Raw genomic sequence first — 18,157 nt, 5'->3', positions numbered from 1 at the left:
CAGAGCGGAGAGTGCGGGTTGGGATGTAGGGTTTGACCATGTCCTGGATGTAAGCTGGACCCGATCCATTCACAGCATGGTACGAGAGCACCAATGTTTTGAACTGGATGTGGGCGGCCACCGGTAGCCAGTGAAGAGAGCGGAGGAGTGGAGTAGTGTGGGAGAATTTCGGAAGGTTAAAGACCAGTCGAGCTGCTGCATTCTGGATGAGCTGCAGAGGTCGAATGGCGGTGGCAGGGAGACCTGCCAGGAGGGAGTTGCAGTAGTCCAGGCGAGAGATGACAAGAGCCTGAATCAGTACCTGCGCTGCCTTCTGAGTGAGAAGGGGACGTATTCTCCTGATGTTGTAGAGCGTGTATCTACAGGATCGTGTTGTCGCAGTGATGTTGGGAGTCAGGGAGAGTTGGCTGTCGAGTTAGCGGTTAAAGTAGGCGTTAGCATGGAGTTGCCAAAGTTGACCGTCAGCTCCAGTAGTAAGAGGACAAGGTTCCGACACAGATCCTCAGTAGGTGCGGCCGTCGAGGTAGGACGAGAGAAGGGAGAGAGCAGAGCCTGAGACACCAAGTTCCTGAAGGGAGGAAATAAGGATCTGGTGGTTGACCGTGTCAAATGCAGCAGAGAGGTCCAGAAGGATGAGGACAGAGGAGAGAGAGGCGGCTCTAGCAGTGTGGAGTTGCTCTGAGACAGCAAGGAGAGCAGTCTCTGTGGAGTGGCCTGCCATGAAACCTGACTGGTGGGGGTCAAGGAGGTCGTTACGGTGGAGATTTGGTTAAAAATTGCACGTTCAAGAGTTTTGAACAAAAGAGGGTTAACTCTTGCCTCCTTCAGAGAATTGGGAAAACAGCGAGATGACAGAGCATTGTTGATGAGACAGGTGAGGAAAGGAAGAAGGTCAGGTGCGATAGATTGTAGAAGATGTGATGGAATGGGGTCAAGAGGGCAGGTGGTCGGACGGGGAGAGGTTACTAGGGTAAGAATTTGGTTAGGAGACAGGGGGGTGAAAGAGGAAATTGAGGATGATAGAGGTGAAGTCAGTGGGACGCAAGAAGTGGGAGGTGGGTTTGAGAAAGAGGAGTGTATGTCAGCAATTTTCTTGGTAAAGTAGTTGACAAAGTCACCCGGACGAAGGGTGGAGGGGGGAGGAGGACTAGGGGGTTCGAGGAGGTTGGAGAAGATCGAAAGGACTTTTTTGGGGTTAGAAAATAAAGATTCGATTCTGGATTGGTAGAAAGAGCTTTTGGCAGCAGAAAAAGAGGAGAGTAGAGATTGAAATTCAAGCAGGTCATCAGGTTGTTTATATTTACGCCATCTCCTTTCCGATGCTCACATGGTGGCTCTCATGGCGCGCACCGGTTCAGACAGCCACAGAGCCGGAGGGGATTTGCCAGCCCATCGTGTCGTAAGAGGGCAGAGAGTCTAGAGAGGAGGAACGAGTTGAGAGGAGTTTGTTGAAGGGAGAGCAGACAGAGGATGCTAGGGAGGAGGGAGAGAGGGAGCAAATATTGCAATGAACAGATACAGAGTCAGTTGATTCGGGTGGGGTTGTTAGTTATAGAGAGTAGGGGATGAAGAATTGATCAGACACATGAAGTGGAGTTACAGAGAGGTTAGTGGTGAAGTCCAGTGAAGATGTAGTCAAGGTGATTGCCGGCTTTGTGAGTAGGAGGAGAGGGACTGAGTGACAGAGCGAAAGAAGAAAGTAGGTGTAAGAGGTCAGATGACTTCTCTGTCTGGATGTTGAAGTCACCCAGGAGGATGAGCGGAAGGCCATTTTCAGGGAGGTTGGACACGAGAATGTCCAGTTCTTCCAAGAAATGACCCAAGGAGCCTGGCGGACGGTAAAGGACAACAATGGTTAATTGCACTGGGTGAGTAACTGTTACAGAATGGAATTCGAAAGACAGTAGGGTGGATGGTGGAAGAGGGTAAAGGGAAAAGCGAGTAAAGGGAAAAGCTCCATTTGGGTGAAATGAGTAAATCTGTGCCACGACCCCTACCAGTAGGGCTGGGTGTGTGGCTGAAGGAGAAGGCTGAGGACAGAGCAGCTGGGGTGGATGTGTTCTCAGGTGTGATCCAGGTCTCGGTGAGAGCGAGGAAGTCAAGCGACTGCTGGATAGCGAAGCCGGAGATGAAGTCTGCCTTGCGAGTAGCTGACTGGCAGTTCCAGAGGCCTCCTGTGACGAGGTGCTGGATGTGTGTGGAGCGGGTGGGATAGGTGAGAGAGGAGAGGTTACGATAGAGAGCGGATCTAGCCCGAGGCCTGTAGTATCTGCGGGAAGAGATTCGAACAGGTACGAGTAAAGGGGTCAAACACATTATTAAAAATAGCACAAGAAGTTTGCCGCATTCAGCCGCCCCGAAGACTCCCGCGAAAGACTCCCTGGTCTTAATATGGGACAATTGTGTCCGCGATGAAAAGGAGCAGACTTTATTGCCCCTGCTGCTTTTCATCGCGAACACATTTGTCCCGTATTTTCCTCCACAGCTTTGTGCACCTCTCGTCCGGCAAACCGGAGTTTGCGGAGATCTCCCTCCATGAATCAGAGGCCATCCGCGCGTCCTTATAGTCCGCCAATGACGCCTTTTATAAGCGGCCTTATTTACGCATTTCTTCCCACAAAAGTTCTTAAATCTGATCCGTTCTCTCGTAAACATTCTTCGTTTTAATAATGGCGGTATTGTGCTACAGAGTACAGAGAACAAGTTAAAACAAGTTTGTTAAATTTTCTGATTTGTATTTTTCTTTATGAATTGTTATGTTCGGAGCAACCTGTACTTTCTGAAGTATTTTTGCAATGGGAAAGGGAAAGAAAGGGTTGTAAATGAAAGTTTTGAATGCTGTTTTTTTCTATCTGATTCATCCGAAATAATCGACCAATTAATCGATTATCAAAATAATTGTTAGTTGCAGCCCTACTATTGAGTATGCCCACAATTTAAAATAGTATTCAAACCGTCAGATTTTTTTTCCAATGCAAATCCTCATTGGCTGTCAGTTCGCGCCCGCGCCAATTATTCTAAGACGTAATATAAGCAAAGGCCAACTCGCTGTCGATCTCCCATAGTCCATCCACTATCCCACAGGTCCGGACCCCCTAGTCGCCTGGCGAACTTCCGTTGTGTTTTGAGTGAACTTGCAGCGTTTCTCTCTTGCATGTGTTTTGAAGTTTGCAACGCGTTTGCACGTGTCGGCCACCGTAAAACTGCCTTTAATTTTGCTATATTGTTCGTCTGAGAAATGTGCTTTGAATTTGAATTTTATACATCGCATGTCTGCTATTGACGATGCAATAAAACATTCTTTGGTTAAAAAGTAATTTGTACTTTGAGTAGTTTTTTAGAAGAGTACTTTGTACTTTTACTTAAGTATTTTTCCACACTAAATTAACTACAGGAACCTCACGCGACACTTGCGACGCGGTCAAAAATGGTCTGCTTCCCATGCACACCATTAGCAGGCACTTTCCTAAATGCATTTTTATGATAATGTGCCACAGTGTGTTCATGAGTGGGAACTGCATGCCCCAATTCACCCGGTGTTTCTCTCAAGATAAAAAAAAATCACCAAAACCTGCATTTTGGCTCCAACAAAAATATCACGTTTTTCCTCATCCTGCCTTGAATTGGGTTAGTCATCTCGTGTTATATTTCAACGGGGATGCATTTACATGGTAACAGTGTCCAAATTATATTTTATATAAATGATGGGAGGTATACACACAACCACACACCCAGTTTACAAAATGATAATTTTTTTTCAAAAACTGGACAAAGTTTTAAGACAACTGAAGATTAAAAGCATTAACTGAAGGCCATCTCAAAATGGTATGGCTTTTTTATTTAGAGAATTTGATTATACAATTTGATGCTAGGATAGCTTAGTAACACACGTAGTTCTTACGTTTTGTTAAATCTGTCAAAAGAAACACAACCGAGCAGACACGCTTCCCAAATAAAAGTGTCACAGTTTTCTGTGACTTGTCTGCTTTTGACATCACTACGGGCGGTGAGAATGAACAGGTACAAGCTCTTTTAGCCAATCCAGTTCAGCGGCGATTCGTTCATCCAAATATGACAGCTATCTCGGCCAATGGAAATGCGTCTTGTTCTTCACCACCGATTCCAACCAATTGCAAGAGTAGTTGGGCGGACCAGTAGCCGGCAACATTCCCCGGCACAATTGCTCACTCTGCCCAGTTCGATCGGCAACGGGAGCGGAAAGAGGAAAGCAGAGAGCCCGAAGGCAGTTGCCCCTACCACCGCCGGCCCAGGTTACCATCTAGCACCGGGAAACATAGCAGAGAGCCGCCGCCGGCAGAAGTCGTTACCAACCAGTAGTAACCATGAGCAGCGAGGCCGAGACACAACAACCGCCCGATGCCCCTGCCGATGAGGAGAGCCCATCCAGCCCGGCAGCCGCAGCTTCCGCGGCGGATAAGAAGGTCATCGGTATGGCTACTGGAAGTGAGCTAGTTAGCTAACATTACATTAGCGAACGTGGTGTTGAACCCTGTAGAGGCGATGCGCAAAAGCGGTGGTTGCAAACCCTAACTTTCCAACCCCCCGGGCACTTCACCGTTGAATCAATGCTATCAACCAATGCTACTGTAACCCACATTAAATCATTTCAACGTCCGTTGAAATTGGGCAAAATACACATTAATCTTGTCCAAAGTAGCCATACGCTTCTTAAATATGTTTATGTATAACCCACATTTGTGGGATGTCTGTAATAAATTGTGTATGGGCCATCATTGATCATATCATGAGTATAATAATCAATTTCTACGTGGTGGCGAAACGTCCTGGCGTTAGCTAGCAACACAGTTTGCATAGCTCCTAACAAATGCCAGTTGTAATCTAGGTAGCTTTGGCGAACGATACGTATAAATATAAACTGTTTCTCGGTGACACTTAATTAAATAATATCCGGTTGGCAAAAGCCGTCATTTTGATCCCAACGGTTAATATTTGCCGTTTACCGGCCTTCCAACGTCTAACCGCTGCCACGGAATGCCGTGTTACCGATTGGCCGTCACGGGCACGAGCGCTGAGGTTGTGCGGAGGACCGGTGTATCGAGACCAACGGCTACGCCGCTCGCCGCACATTCGAAATAAAAGCCGTTGGAACGTTGGCTGCCCGTTTTGTAACGGCTAGTCGAATATCATGGTGGAACACCAACTCATTCCGCGCGGTTCACCTAACCGGCCATGATTTCTGTCGTAAGGAGCAAGCCAGTGTAAGCGGCATAACGTCCCTTTGTTCGCAAGAAAGCGTCTGGTTCCGCGTTAGAAGTAAATGTGTCTCAAAAACCAGTCGACACGTATCCTCTGACGTGGGCCTCACATGTTCGTGGGAAAATATTTGGGTGCCCGTGTTACTTACGTAATTGAATGCAACTGTCAACGGTTGTCGAATTGTGCCCATGTTCGAGGGCCTAGCGTTAGCTTACTCCACAGCGGCGATAGCTTGTTGGCTAACGAAGCTGCACTAGCTATTTACATGGCTGGAGGGGCAACTCAAAATGTCCGCCGTGTGATTTCGCGGAGTTCTTTCGGGACTGAAATATCGCGTATGTGGACACCACAGGGACGCATACGTGTTTATTTGTTTTCCTACGTAACATGAGTTCCCGATACGTTTTATCGGATGGGAGACTGTTGTTTTTGCGGGTTGGCTTTAATCCAACCACATGGTTGAGCCTCCGTTAGCTACCGTGCTAACAAGCCAGCTGGGCTCGCTGCATGCTAACGTGTCCGGGAGCGACTCTACCACGTGTGAACGCTCGTGAGTCGTGCGGTTTAAAATGGGGCAGTGGGTCCGTAGTGACGAGAATTGGAAACGTCAGTGGTTAAAGTGCCTTGAGTTTGTTGCTGCATTCACCTCTAGTATAACGTTACGCCCTAACGCAGCTCTATAAAACAAATGCACGGGTATTTTGGATGGCTACTAATCTTGCGTTCCACATTAGAAATAGCGCAGTCATTACTGGGCCCTAAAGCTCCCGCTTCATACCGCACACTAAGTGCAGCTGGCACCGGGTACCCCTAAGCACCAGGGGCTATAAAAAGGGTGACAGTCGGGGGTTAAATATAGCTTCGACATTATCTGGCCGGCTTAGTTTTTCATCATCTTTCTCGTAGTTTGATTGTTTTACTGTTTCTTGTTGATATTGATGTTCTGGGTCATGGACAAGCTGTTTTGGAAGGTTTATTTGTACACATGTTATTTAAACTACTTTTAAATGAAATGGGGAAGCTTAAACTCAATTTCTTGTTGTGTCTTTTTGCAGCAACAAAGGTCCTGGGTACAGTCAAGTGGTTCAACGTCAGGAATGGATATGGGTTTATCAATCGGTAAGTGGACCCAACTCTGTGTAGGCCTCCAAAAGACCCCGTTATCATCTGTGTGAAGGAACATTCCCAATCCTATTAAGGCTTTGATTTGCTTACAAAGCTGACCTGACAATTTGTCTGCTGCTGTTGCTCACTACTTATCCGTACACTTCCTGGTTTAGTTCAAATCTGTCTGCAGATATATTGTGGCATTCTGTGTCTCAAAGAGATCTGGCTAACTCAAATGATACCAACCCCCAATATTTTTATTTATATTTTATTTTTAAGGAATGATACAAAGGAGGACGTTTTTGTACACCAGGTAAGTTGTATCTAGATTTAATATTCCTCATTGTTTTGTATTGATCATGAATATAAAATCTCACAGCTGAACTGTGATTGGTTTTAGACAGCCATCAAGAAGAACAACCCGAGGAAATACCTTCGCAGTGTTGGAGATGGGGAAACTGTGGAGTTTGATGTAGTTGAGGGAGAGAAGGTAAGCTGTACTTTGGTTGGTAACACAATCTGTATTTTTACTAGGTCCAAAGTTCTGAATTTAGTTCTAGATAATTCATTTGGTAATAAACATGTTTTTTTTTTTTCCCTTTTTTGTTTTTTAAAGGGAGCAGAGGCGGCAAATGTCACTGGGCCAGGAGGCATCGCAGTCCAGGGAAGTAAATACGCTGCCGACAGGAACCGCTATAGGCGCTATCCCCGAAGAAGGGGCCCTCCTCGTGCCGGAGAATATCCAGACAACTACCAGAGTGACGGAGAGGGTGAGCCAAGCAGCGGAGGTCGTGACAAAGGCAGCCGAGATGGGGGTGAGAGCGCCCCTGAAGGAGATGTGCAGCAGCAACCACAGCAGCAGCAGCGCAGACCCGCTTACCCTGGCAGACGGCGCTACCCACCATACTTTGTACGTAGACGCTACAGTACACCCCCCTTCCCTTCCCTCCTCCCCATGCACCACGTGGGGATATGACTGAGGTATGCCATCACAGGACTTCCATTATGGAGCAGGCACCCAGCACCCAGTGGGGACAATTTGATATGTTGAATGGATCCACAACTCAATCTCATTTCAATAGTCACATTGTTGTGAATAGAAAAGTTTTGGTATATCAGATCTGGACAATATTTAATCTCAGCTTTGTTGGAGCTACCTGATGTTCTTCTGTCAGCCTCAACAGCCAGTTTCATTACACGGTTCGTTTGCTTATGTGCTGGCTTTGGAAAAAGCTGCATGTAAGTTGTTGAATTTATTTGCTTTCAGGGAGGAGAGGGCGACGAGGGCCAAGGAGGTCCGGACCAGGGCAACAAACCAGCGAGGCAGAGCTACTACAGAGGCTTCCGACCAAGGTTTGCGTGTTGGCTTCATTGACGTGGGGCTGCAACAATTGAAGAGTACAGCATTGGGCTCCCAAGTAAAAAATAAATCGCAGACTCGATTTATTAAATGCCACCCGTTTGGCCGGAGAAGCTGTTCTTTTATTGCGGTCCACCCTCAAATTTTGCTAGTGTACATTTCTTTTCGAGCAATTTTGTTGTGCCTTAGCCTCACTGTACGTGACATGTATATTTTACTTCACTCCAGGGGTCCACCCCGTCCCAGACCAGTGCGCGATGGCGAGGAGGACAAGGAGAATCAGGTCGCTGAAGACGGCCAGAACCAACAGCCCCGCCAGCGGCGCTACCGCCGTAACTTCAACTACCGTCGCAGACGTCCACAGTCTGATGGCAAACCCGGCCAGGAGACCAAGGAGGCCAAGACAGGAGGTGACCCACCTGCAGAGAAAACGTCCGCTCCCGAGGCCCAGCAGGGTGGGGCTGAGTAGGAAAATAACCTGCCCACCGGCACCTACCATCTTTTACCATCGTCCGGGTAAGTGCAACACCACCGTGGCCAATCATTTCCATAAGCTTCGCAAATATGTGGATTTAGACAGCGCTGAGTAGATGGTTTATATCCTAGAAACATGGCACATTAATATTGAACAGCTAATCTAATGCAGTGACTAAATAATAAAGCGAACTGTTCAGTGCCGTAGAGCCCCTAAATATTCATTCTTTATAATGGCCACAGCAGCTTTGGATTCAGGTGTCGAGACAACGCTCCAAAGGATTGAAAATGCAGCACACAGATGAACAATTGACTAATTTTCTAATTTTCTTTTACAGTTTTTTTGTCAACAAGATGAAACATCAAACAAGATCTGAGCAATAAAGATTTGACTTGACGATCGTCACAAGCTTGCACCATGCATTTGACCAGATTACCACCAATTGCCTGCAGAATCTATGCAGACTTGTTTTTTTTCCCATTATTTTTATGTGACAGCTAAACGTTTTTGGGGAAACAGCAAATGTTTTTCTAAATCTGTCCTAAGTTTTTACACCAAATGGTTTTTAAAGAAATGGAATTTGATAAATGGTCAGTTTGACATTTTTAAATAACTTTTTATGTAATCAAACATTTTAACAAAATGCAAGCTCAAATAAAAGTCCAGAAACCAGGAAGTCTTGAGTGTTTTATTTATACTAGATTTTATTTCATTTTTGCATATACAATACAGCATTTGTATAAAAAAAAAATTAAAACCAGGGTGAATAGAAACCTGATTCTTGAATTGACACTTTGCACTACATTGTTCTGCGTCTTAAGCTAATTTAATAAAGCAAGGACATCTTCAAGTAAGATTTGGTATATTTATGCAGCAACAGGCCACTGTGTTTTGCTATTGCGCTCCATTGGCTACACAAGGCGGGGAAAAAAATTCTCACAGCTCTGCAATGAGGTATAACCTGATGGTAAGATTTAATTGGTTGCTAAGACCATATAACCTTAGTAACAAACCATGGTCTTCATCCAACCCAGGCCACCTCACTGTGTTATCTTGTACATGCTGAGAGTCGCTCAGACATTGGTCTCTTTGCGCAGGCGCTTCATGCGTTGCACGTTGTTCTCGATGGCCGTGGCGTTGGTGATCTCTGTGGCACAGGCAGCAGGAAACCAGCCCGTCTCTCCGTCTCGCATTCTTTCCCCGTAGCACCAGGCTACGAAGAGCAGACTGTTAGCCTTTAAGCCCCCTTTCTTTTCAGTGAATTATAGGCAGGGGGGGGCTCACTGCCTACGCATGAAGCATTATAATGGCGCTAACTGAGTACATACCTTCCTCTTTCTGCATCACAATGACAAGCTCCGCCTGTTGCAGACCCAACTCATCCGGCTCCTTTGGCATGTAGGCTTTGGTGGCTTCATATTGTGGAAGACCTGAAAATCATCCCCACAATGCAATGTGATTCATGAAAGCAAAGCTTTGAAATGAATGGTGTCCTGTATTTCAAGTTCCAGAAACCTGTTCAGTAAAAAACACGTGTGCCGCATAAATTACTTCCTGGAATATGTCACTTTACCGGGAAATGCCCTTTGACAACAAAGGCAAATATCAATAGTACTTAAAACAACTTCCCTCATACGAACACACTGAGTGCAGCTTGTGAATATATTCCATTTATGCATTTAGATTATTATAAATCCAAAGTCAGGCTTCACACAGATCAAGAAAATGTTTAAAAATGGGTGTAAGGAAAAGAGTATTGAAATGTGATGCCATTATTAACACAACTCATTAGAAATGAAAGAGCACCAGTTCCGTTTTCTGTACAGCACAAATTTCCTTCCATAGATACTTTAAAAATGAAATGAGCATTCCTCACTCGGGCCTTCACTGAAAACTGATCAAGATCAAAACTATTTTAAAGCACGACTCCCTTGGTAAATAAAGCATGCCGACTTACCGCCTTTACAAGTAGAGACTCCCTCCTGCTTGTGTTCGGTAAGAGCAACTATCCAGCGTGCCCGGTCCACCCTTGGCAACAGAGACAAAGACAAACACTTAAATGTGACTCCAGAGTTAGTATTGCATTTTAAATGTGTGTGAACTCAAGAAGTGAGTTTATGAATAGAAACTGTCAGTAGAGGGCGACAGATACAAAACATTAGGTTTTCCTTTCTTAGCAGTGGTTTTGTAATTCATATGTGATACTACTACTACAGCTGTTGCTTATTCCCAATAAAAGCACTGCATGCTCTTCGGGTGATTTGACCCTAAAGCCCCTCCAGGACATGGACATACTAGAGAAAACACCTTCAAGTCGAACACGTGAATGTGATTCAACGAGAAAGATCAGTTAAATGACAAAGATCCCTTCCTTCAGATTATAATAATACCGTTACACACAATACTTAAACGATGTGTTCTCAATATCCCAGTTGAGGAATAACAACTATGCTTATGTGTAGTTCGTGGTTACCTGGACTCGGCCACCAGACAGATCTGCTCTGCTCGCCCCTCACTGTTCTTGCTCATGCGCAGCTTGAAGGAAAGAAAGGGGCTGTTCTTGACAGGCGAAGACGTTCGTTCTTCTACATCCTCACCAACCTCCACCTCCACATTCTGCAGAGTGGCGTAGTCCATCACCACAAAGCTCTCCTCACTGCGTACACAAACCGGTTCAACTCCGATTTTAGAGAACCACTTTGATCAAGTTGTGCAGGGACGATCACAGAAATATTTGGTTTTTCTTTCCCCTAAATGATCTTTTTGCACACCGATGTGGCGAAACCTAGCCGCTATTTTTGTGCACGCAAACAACACATAGTTTTAACCTACATTCCGTGACTCTCCGCTAATAACATTTCCTAGATACAGTGACCCGATGACCGGGTCCCTGTGTCACCTTAACGAACCTGAAAATGACTCCACTGTTGTGGGCAGCTCCTTCCTCCGTGGTGACATTGTTTGGTTTCTCCCTAACTGAAAACAGAGCTGTAGTCTGTCCAGCTGAACGCAAGATTGAAAAATCTAAAGTATGCATGCACCACATCCATGCTCGTTCCCTCAGCCTTCCTGCTCCTCTTGTCATTTCAGCAGATGCACAACTAGGTTATTTTATCCAGAGTGAGAAGGGATTTGGTTGTTGGAAGTACAAATGTACTCAAACAAATACCAATTTCCTCCTCTCTCGGTTTCTCACTACTCCTCCCCATCCTTTGGGATTATGCAGACATACTTGCACGAATTACTCATTTTTAATTAGTTGTTTAAGGTTTTCTGAATACCCCCCGCACCAAATATTGGTTTAGAAGTAAAGTCCATAATATTCAAAACCTCCGACCTCTTCTTCTTGGTGACGATCAGCACGTCATTGAAGAGGAACAGGTAGTAGCTCTTGTTGCTGAAAGCCCTCCAGATGCTGAGCTCTTCGGTGTTGAAGGCCAGCTCGCCGCGCTTCTTCAACCACCGCGATGACGACACCAGAGGAAATGGCTGCGGGGACACAAGACCCAACGGCATCAGTTCAGGTCACATGATGAGTATCAGTCCAAAGCTTTAGCCAGGTTCCATTATGTTCCAAGCAAAACCTTGTGGACTCCGTATTCACTCTCCTAGAAAGGCTTTTGAGCAGAAGCAGAGCTTACCTTGATTTTACCAAAATCCATCTGTTTCTGGATGGTGAACATCTGCTCCGTCCTCTCCATGCGCTGAGCCCCATCATTGCAGCTGGTGACCAACTGTTGAATTAGCAATCACAACAATGACAAAATGATAACCGCAACCTTGGAAACGGACTTCTTAGTCCACTCTCGATTGAGAGATGGAGGTATGAAGAGCGTCTTCTCAGCATCGCGCTACCTTGCTGATGGCGTGCAGCGCCCAGACAGCAGCAAAGTACTCCGCCGCCGCATTTGGAGTTTTCTGGCAAATGGTCTGCGAGGAGAGAACAAACAAAAAACAGGTATTAAACTTAGTTCGTAGTAGTTGTTTACTTCTAGACCCAAGAAGGCTTTAGTTGTTTGTCGAAGGCTGACTAAATGAATGTACTTGGAAAAAGTTTAAACTGACATCGAGCAGAAGTGGGAGTCTGGTGACCCTCTGCATGGGAAGGATCAGGAAGGAGATCATGGGCAGGCCTCCACAGTCGCTGCTCCCTTCAATCTGCTTCAGGGTCTCTTTGAACGCAATGTTTGTGGTCCTGGTAGACGGAAATGAGGAGACCGTTCAGCTCGTCCTACCGTGTTGCTGCAGAAAACTACATTTTGTTCTGCCACTCACAGCAGCTTCTGCAACGTCCTCTGCTGGAAGGTCTCGTTTGAGCAGTAGACAATGTAGGGCTCAAAGTGGTGGGCGGCGTGGTTCTGGACAATGTCGCTAATGTCCCGGATCACTGGGTTTTCATAGTGACGCCGTTCCAGATCCTCAAAGAAACTGAAATAGAAGAGATGGGGGCGCTTAGCGAAGAAGAGAAAGGACTGCGTTGCTCCTCCCGCAGGCGGATTACCTGAGCAGGGCACACAGCCGTGTGGCCGTAGGGTAACGTCTAGGTTTTAAATCTCAGGTTGTTTGAATGTGATACTGACACGTACAGAGGAATTCCTTAGCGTTGTGATTTCAATGATAAACATTCAGAGACAATTATATACTCCGTTAAGCAAAGTAACGTGTGTTGTAACAAACTGTCATTCTGTAACAATTGTGTCTCTGGGAGAAGTTATTGGTTTGTCGTTTTTAAAACATCCTCCTATAAAGATCCAGGTGAATCCTTCTGCCTTCTTCCATTATTGGCACTGTGACTATGCTCTGCTCTTGCAAAGTGCCTTTTCATCAAAAAGCAGTAAAATGACACCGGTAAACCCGCCCAACCCAGGAAGCAACTGCAGTACAAAACGCTCACACGCAGATACTCAGAAACCCTTCTGGCTTCATGCAACCCGTTTTTGTTGGAAACACAGAACAGGATCAACAACAGAAAGTGTTGAATGTTTTCTTTCTTGCTGCTAAAACTCTATTTCCATTCAAATGCAGCTGGCAGTGCACAAAGCAACACACTCACACGCTGTTCCCAAGCACATTGATCACCTGAAAGCTGGGGAAGAACACAGAGCGGTAGAACCAGTTTGGCTCGCGTGTTTTAACATGTGGATGGAGCCCACAGGACATGATGAGGGCAAATACGCTACCTGAAACGTCGAAAACAACCAATCTTCTGTTTCACACCACATCTCGATGAGAATACAACGTGCGACAAAAAACACTAAATGTGCAGCTCTGTTTAAAACCTGCAAAGACCAGATTCTGTCGATCTGGCAAAGACAGACGGAGAGAAATCTCTTTTGTATGTGAACTCTTTTGAGAGAAAGACAAAGACGGTGCTTCACCCACCGTTTGCTGATCTGCTCAATGACAGAGATGTTGGAGAAGAGGTGATGGTAGTCTGTGGCGGTCATGGTTTTCTTCAGAGCGTCGCTGCTCTTGAAGCAACGCACCAGGATGCCCAGGCTGTGCAGGTACGAATGCTCTGATGTGATGATCTCAAAAATGGCCTGTCGAATGACCACACACATACAAAGTGTGTGTGAATGCAAAGAACTTTGATTTGCAACATGTAGTTTACTTGCTGTTCAGTTTACACTTTAAAGAGGAAACATTGCATCTCTGATTGTCGGGTCTTTTATTTGTTTTGGGAACTCACTTTCCCTTTTTTAAATTTTTTTAAACCCCAACATCCAGAGAAACGACCCTTATTTTCTGCATTGAAACGTGTGCAGGTTAACTGATAGATAAACAGAGCACAGCAGTAGTGACTTTCTTCCAGCTCAGGAAAGTGCAACAGACGTGTCCCTCAAACACACAGGAAAACATATGTGGCTGCAATGCATTCTGGTCCATTGCGACGCGGTGGGGAAAACTACCGTTCAGCTTTCCAGACTTCTTCATGCAAATATTGAATACTGTGAAGGGTGTATTAGCTAAAGAGTAACACCAGCATTGGACATTTACTGTTGATGTTTTAGACTGTGCTTCTACTTCACAATGTATTACAGAAGAATAGTTTGCCAATTATCCAGATGTAAAATAACAGCAGATGGCAACATATCATCAATTCATAGCAGTGTGGAATTACTTTGACTGTCGTTTTAAGATTACTTGAGGGCTTACTTAACCTCGGATGGGGATTTTAGGTGATCCTACACACCTCCTAAAAAGGCACAGTTTTTATTTATTTTTGTCCTAATATTACAGTATACGCGCTAGAAGAGCGGTGTGTTTAGCTCACGTCAGTTAGCTCCAAGCTTTAGGAAAATGTACCTAAAACAAGTGGCATTAGTTGCCATGGGGGGGGGGGGTCAGGTAGAGAAGAGCGAGAACGTGCACGCAGTCAACACATCACACGGCAGGGTGTGGCTTTAAAGCACTATAGGCCACACGCGGTGGACCTTTGGTATTGACACGTCTGCCAGTGAGGACACAATATGAAAAAGCAGAATCGGCCTGTGCTCAATGGTGTCATGGAGTTCTATTGTTGTGAGATGCTCTTAAAGCTCAACTTGTTTTATCTGCGGAGGCCGGGGGCGGACTGATGGCGGAAGGAAACTTTGGGGTTAAATTATGGGAAATGTATGATCCTGTGTCTTTTGACCCATTGTAAACAAAAACTGAACATGCACATCTATTAATACTGGTTGGATCACATTGTAGTTTTTAAAGTCTTAAACTTTTAAAGTTGGTACATGAAACTCTTATACAAAATAGATTTACTATCGCTGTGTGAATTCAAAATGCTGCGTATAGAAAGAACAATGTGCTTTGTTGAGAACTGAAGCACGTTCTGCCATTGAGCTGCATCCGAGCTGTCCAGCTTCCTGCAGGAAATTAAATCCCTCCTAGGACATCACGGCCCGTCTCCTCAGTACACACCAGCACACAAACATACGCCGACACAGGACAACCTACCTCCTGTCTCTTCCTCTCCTGAGCGGAGATCTGTGTCAGGATACCAGTGTCCTTCACCTTTAGAGGAGATACAAAGAAAAAGATAGTTAACCCCACATTGTTCTGTACATCGAAGCGCTTGTTAGTTAAACTTGGCCATCATCATGGCAAGTTATGCAGCAGCACAAACATGCAGGAAGCTTTTTATATTACACCGTTTTAAATCAATTGAAAAAAGGAGCAAGAATGGGAAAACACTTTGGCTGTCTGATTGGTTCTTTGATAGAAACATAATGTTTATGTTTTTGTCCACGTATCTATTATTGATCCAAACACACGTCCGAGGCTGCCCCGCTTTGCTCCCCCCAGTAGCAGCTTTGTAGGCCGGAGCAGTTAGAGGTTCACCTGTGGCAGCTGGCTCCATGTGAGCTGCGCCGGCCGGTAGCTCTTCACCACGATGCCTTGGTCCTCCACCGCGGGGGCTTCCTCCACCACCACGAAGTCGTCCAGCAGCTCGTCGCGGTTGGTGGAGTGCAGCCCTCGCTCACGGATCTCCTGGTAGAGGCACGGGGTCGCTGAGGATTTACACCAACGGACGCCGCTTAAGTTTCAAGGCAGTGTCTCAGCGTGCGATGATTTTGCAACAGAAAACGCTTATCAATTTGGAAAAGACAATTTTAAGAACAAAGTGTGAAAACTGAAATAGTTATCGGACAATTGGGTTATGCAGGAAGAATTTTCAGATATTCATCCGTAAGACTGAGGGAATGAAATCCATTAAAATAAGTTAATTTCATATATCTTATTGTAATAACATGATATGATAACATAATAATATGACAATATTCCCAGAATGTTACTCAAAATAATATCTGAGGTAGTGGCTCTGTCTGAAGGGACAGGACATGAAGTCAAGACTGAAGAATCTGGCATTCATCCTGACTGATCCCCCCCTTCTCTGAGCCACGTCCCAGTTGTATTGCATCCATATGTTACTACTACAATTTGCAATGGGGAAAAAAAAAAGACAAACGTCCCCGTCATTTCCCAGCTATAAGTAGTTCTAAAGCCAAACTCGGCGACGTGGACAGAGTGACACATGGGGAACGTACCATCTTTGAAGGACCCGCGATGATGCTGGTTCCTCTTTCTCCCCAGGGTTCGCTGTGGGGGAGACGGCAGCACAGCCGGAGTTTCAATACACAGGCCTCAATAATGCTCGTTATTTTTCTCCCTCTCTCTCTTCCGTCCTGACTCGCATTTCCTCCGTGTACTCTGGTAACAACACTCGTGGGTGTAGAAGATTGGAAACAGTTGTGTGTGACATGACGTCATTAGTATGACTCAAGGAGAATTTGACCAAAGTCCTCGCCGATGCTGTTGGCTATGCTGATAAATACCCCCCCCCCCCCCCCGCCCCGCCCCGTACCTTGCGTCCAGGGGTGCGAGATGGACCGGGACTGACTGCTCGGTCCTCGCGGACGGGTTTCAGCGTGGCTGCGGGCCCTCGTCCCGACGCCATGGCGTCAATGTCCAGGCTGGTCACGGCCGCTCTGTAGGACTTGTTCCTGCGGTTCCTCCTCAGAGCGAAGCCGTCTCCATCACTGTCGTAGTCCTCCCAGGACACATCTGGCCCCTGGGTTGAGTGACGGCTCCGGGTCCCACTGCTGGAGTTCTCCAGCCCCACTGGGAACGTCACCACGGTGGTGTGGTGGCGCTGTTTGGGCCGGCTGGATAAATTCTTGGGAATGAGCTGGCGCGTGCCAACCTTCCTCGCCGCAGGACTCATGGTGCTCAAAACCACCTGCTGAGGCACAACCAGCCGGTCTACATCTTCGGGGGGTTTAGCGGTTTCAGATTGGGCGGCGGGGGGGCTTCGTGGCTGAAAGCCGTCATCACCGGGCTCAGATATATGGAGTTCTGTGGAGAAGTGGTTCTCCAGGATTAGAGGGGCCTGATCGCCCGCGCAGCTGTCCAACTGGCCGCGGGACATGGTGTCCTCCCAGCGGCGTCGCCTCAGCCCGGGTCTACGGAGCTCTCCGCCACCTACAACATGGAACGGGTCTCCTGGGGAGGGGGGAGGACAGTCAGACTATCTGGCAGGGAACATGAAGACACTAGCATCGTAGATGGAGACGTGGGGTAACACGCTCAAATATCAGCAGTGACCCACAGTGGGGCTCCCAGGTGTAACCATTGATCCAATACACACACACACACACACACACACACACACACACACTCTCATATCGCGGGACTCGACCCCGTGACTCAGCGCTCACTCCCACGCTGCACTTGCCCACACGAAAAGCAGGCAGGCAAATCTGTGCGCCAAATAAACTATATGGAGAAAAATCAGAATTTTCTCTGATAAACAGCCTGCTCTTAACGTGCCGCGTGAACCGCGGAACTTCATCGGCATGTTGCAGGTTTAAGTCTCATAAACACGTCAACAGAGAGTAAACAGTCTTAAATAACAATAACCGCGGTTTTAAAGTACATTGCTGCTTTGGCACCGACGGTTCAAAGTTCCTTCTCGGTTGGGTCTGTTCAGTCGCAATCCGAACTTTGCAATAAACTCCGGCGCCTGACAGAAGGATTAGGGTGGGAACAGAAAATGTCGGCCTCACATTCACAAGGTTCATAACAATGCGGTGGGACCGCAGTTCAATGAATACATAGAGACGAACAGCTGCCTTACCTGTGTGAGGTGACCGTACGAACACCAGGCTGCGTCCCAAACGAGAAGTGAGTATAACGGCTTGTTTTCGGGGAGCTGCTGGTCGGTGCAGACGCGTCCTCCTCCTCCTCCGCTCGGTCACATATTTCTTATCGGCCGCTCACTTCCTCTTCGGTCCCAAGGCCTCATTAAGCCGCGCTGCCTACGTCACCACAGGTGAGTGTCAATCTGTCCTCGAAAAGCTGGCAGGTAAAAAGCGAGTAAAAATCTGCGTTATTATTGGGAGTTGACGGTGTCTCAAGGGACGCAGAACTTCGATGAACAACAAAAACGGCTTTAAAAATGGTACCGGTAACAGGTTTGA

The 18,157-nt window shown here is 46.5% G+C and overlaps 3 protein-coding genes across 5 annotated transcripts; 1 reads left to right on the top strand and 2 right to left on the bottom strand.

Annotated features, from left to right (window-relative positions):
* Nucleotides 1–1,048: 1,048 nt before the first annotated feature.
* Nucleotides 1,049–5,526, bottom strand: LOC144384577 (uncharacterized). The gene is made up of 3 exons (XM_078084326.1): nucleotides 5,387–5,526; nucleotides 1,998–2,187; nucleotides 1,049–1,828 (listed from the first exon to the last, which is right to left on the bottom strand). Exons 1-3 carry the CDS (start codon nucleotides 5,426–5,428, stop codon nucleotides 1,608–1,610), a joined length of 453 nt encoding a protein of 150 aa, XP_077940452.1. The 5' UTR covers nucleotides 5,429–5,526; the 3' UTR covers nucleotides 1,049–1,607.
* ybx1 (Y box binding protein 1) lies at nucleotides 3,805–8,856 on the top strand. Of its 3 annotated transcripts, none has more exons than XM_040192636.2 (8): nucleotides 3,805–4,449; nucleotides 6,294–6,357; nucleotides 6,625–6,658; nucleotides 6,746–6,835; nucleotides 6,962–7,255; nucleotides 7,613–7,698; nucleotides 7,934–8,221; nucleotides 8,518–8,856. In XM_040192636.2, the coding sequence occupies exons 1-7, from the start codon at nucleotides 4,344–4,346 to the stop codon at nucleotides 8,172–8,174; spliced, it is 915 nt and encodes a 304-aa protein (XP_040048570.1). In that variant the 5' UTR covers nucleotides 3,805–4,343; the 3' UTR covers nucleotides 8,175–8,221; nucleotides 8,518–8,856. The 3 variants fall into 3 exon arrangements, with proteins under 3 accessions (XP_040048570.1, XP_040048569.1, XP_040048568.2); XM_040192635.2 differs by having other exon boundaries at nucleotides 3,997–4,464; XM_040192634.2 differs by lacking the exon at nucleotides 3,805–4,449 and adding an exon at nucleotides 4,511–5,573.
* Nucleotides 8,855–18,036, bottom strand: arhgef16 (Rho guanine nucleotide exchange factor (GEF) 16). The gene is made up of 15 exons (XM_040192633.2): nucleotides 17,815–18,036; nucleotides 16,543–17,180; nucleotides 16,226–16,277; nucleotides 15,519–15,688; nucleotides 15,135–15,191; nucleotides 13,563–13,723; nucleotides 12,456–12,608; nucleotides 12,246–12,375; nucleotides 12,036–12,110; nucleotides 11,822–11,914; nucleotides 11,518–11,669; nucleotides 10,654–10,836; nucleotides 10,138–10,208; nucleotides 9,509–9,610; nucleotides 8,855–9,393 (listed from the first exon to the last, which is right to left on the bottom strand). Exons 2-15 carry the CDS (start codon nucleotides 17,104–17,106, stop codon nucleotides 9,254–9,256), a joined length of 2,103 nt encoding a protein of 700 aa, XP_040048567.1. The 5' UTR covers nucleotides 17,107–17,180; nucleotides 17,815–18,036; the 3' UTR covers nucleotides 8,855–9,253.
* Between the last annotated feature and the right edge of the window lie 121 nt (nucleotides 18,037–18,157).

The sequence above is a fragment of the Gasterosteus aculeatus genome, chromosome 2 (assembly GCF_964276395.1).
Source record: "Gasterosteus aculeatus chromosome 2, fGasAcu3.hap1.1, whole genome shotgun sequence".
In the NCBI taxonomy this organism is placed as follows: domain Eukaryota; kingdom Metazoa; phylum Chordata; class Actinopteri; order Perciformes; family Gasterosteidae; genus Gasterosteus; species Gasterosteus aculeatus.
Note: the sequence above shows the minus strand (reverse complement) of the source record. Positions and strands in the feature narration are given on the sequence as shown.

Excerpts from the sequence above, each read along its gene's own strand:
- ybx1 (XM_040192634.2), top strand. The coding sequence starts at position 5,348 with ATGTTCGTGGGAAAATATTTGGGTGCCCGTGTTACTTACGTAATTGAA. Across the intron at positions 5,574-6,293 it reads TTTCGGGACTGAAATATCGC|CAACAAAGGTCCTGGGTACA; the intron begins GTATGTGGACAC and ends GTCTTTTTGCAG. Across the intron at positions 7,256-7,612 it reads GGCGCTACCCACCATACTTT|GGAGGAGAGGGCGACGAGGG; the intron begins GTACGTAGACGC and ends ATTTGCTTTCAG.
- LOC144384577 (XM_078084326.1), bottom strand. The coding sequence starts at position 5,428 with ATGGGCACAATTCGACAACCGTTGACAGTTGCATTCAATTAC. Across the intron at positions 2,188-5,386 it reads TGACAGTTGCATTCAATTAC|CACCTCGTCACAGGAGGCCT; the intron begins GTAAGTAACACG and ends ACACACATCCAG. Across the intron at positions 1,829-1,997 it reads CCACACACCCAGCCCTACTG|GCTCCTTGGGTCATTTCTTG; the intron begins GTAGGGGTCGTG and ends ACCGTCCGCCAG.
- arhgef16 (XM_040192633.2), bottom strand. The coding sequence starts at position 17,106 with ATGTCCCGCGGCCAGTTGGACAGCTGCGCGGGCGATCAGGCCCCTCTA. Across the intron at positions 12,376-12,455 it reads AGGACGTTGCAGAAGCTGCT|GACCACAAACATTGCGTTCA; the intron begins GTGAGTGGCAGA and ends TCCGTCTACCAG. Across the intron at positions 11,670-11,821 it reads TGGATTTTGGTAAAATCAAG|CCATTTCCTCTGGTGTCGTC; the intron begins GTAAGCTCTGCT and ends GTGTCCCCGCAG.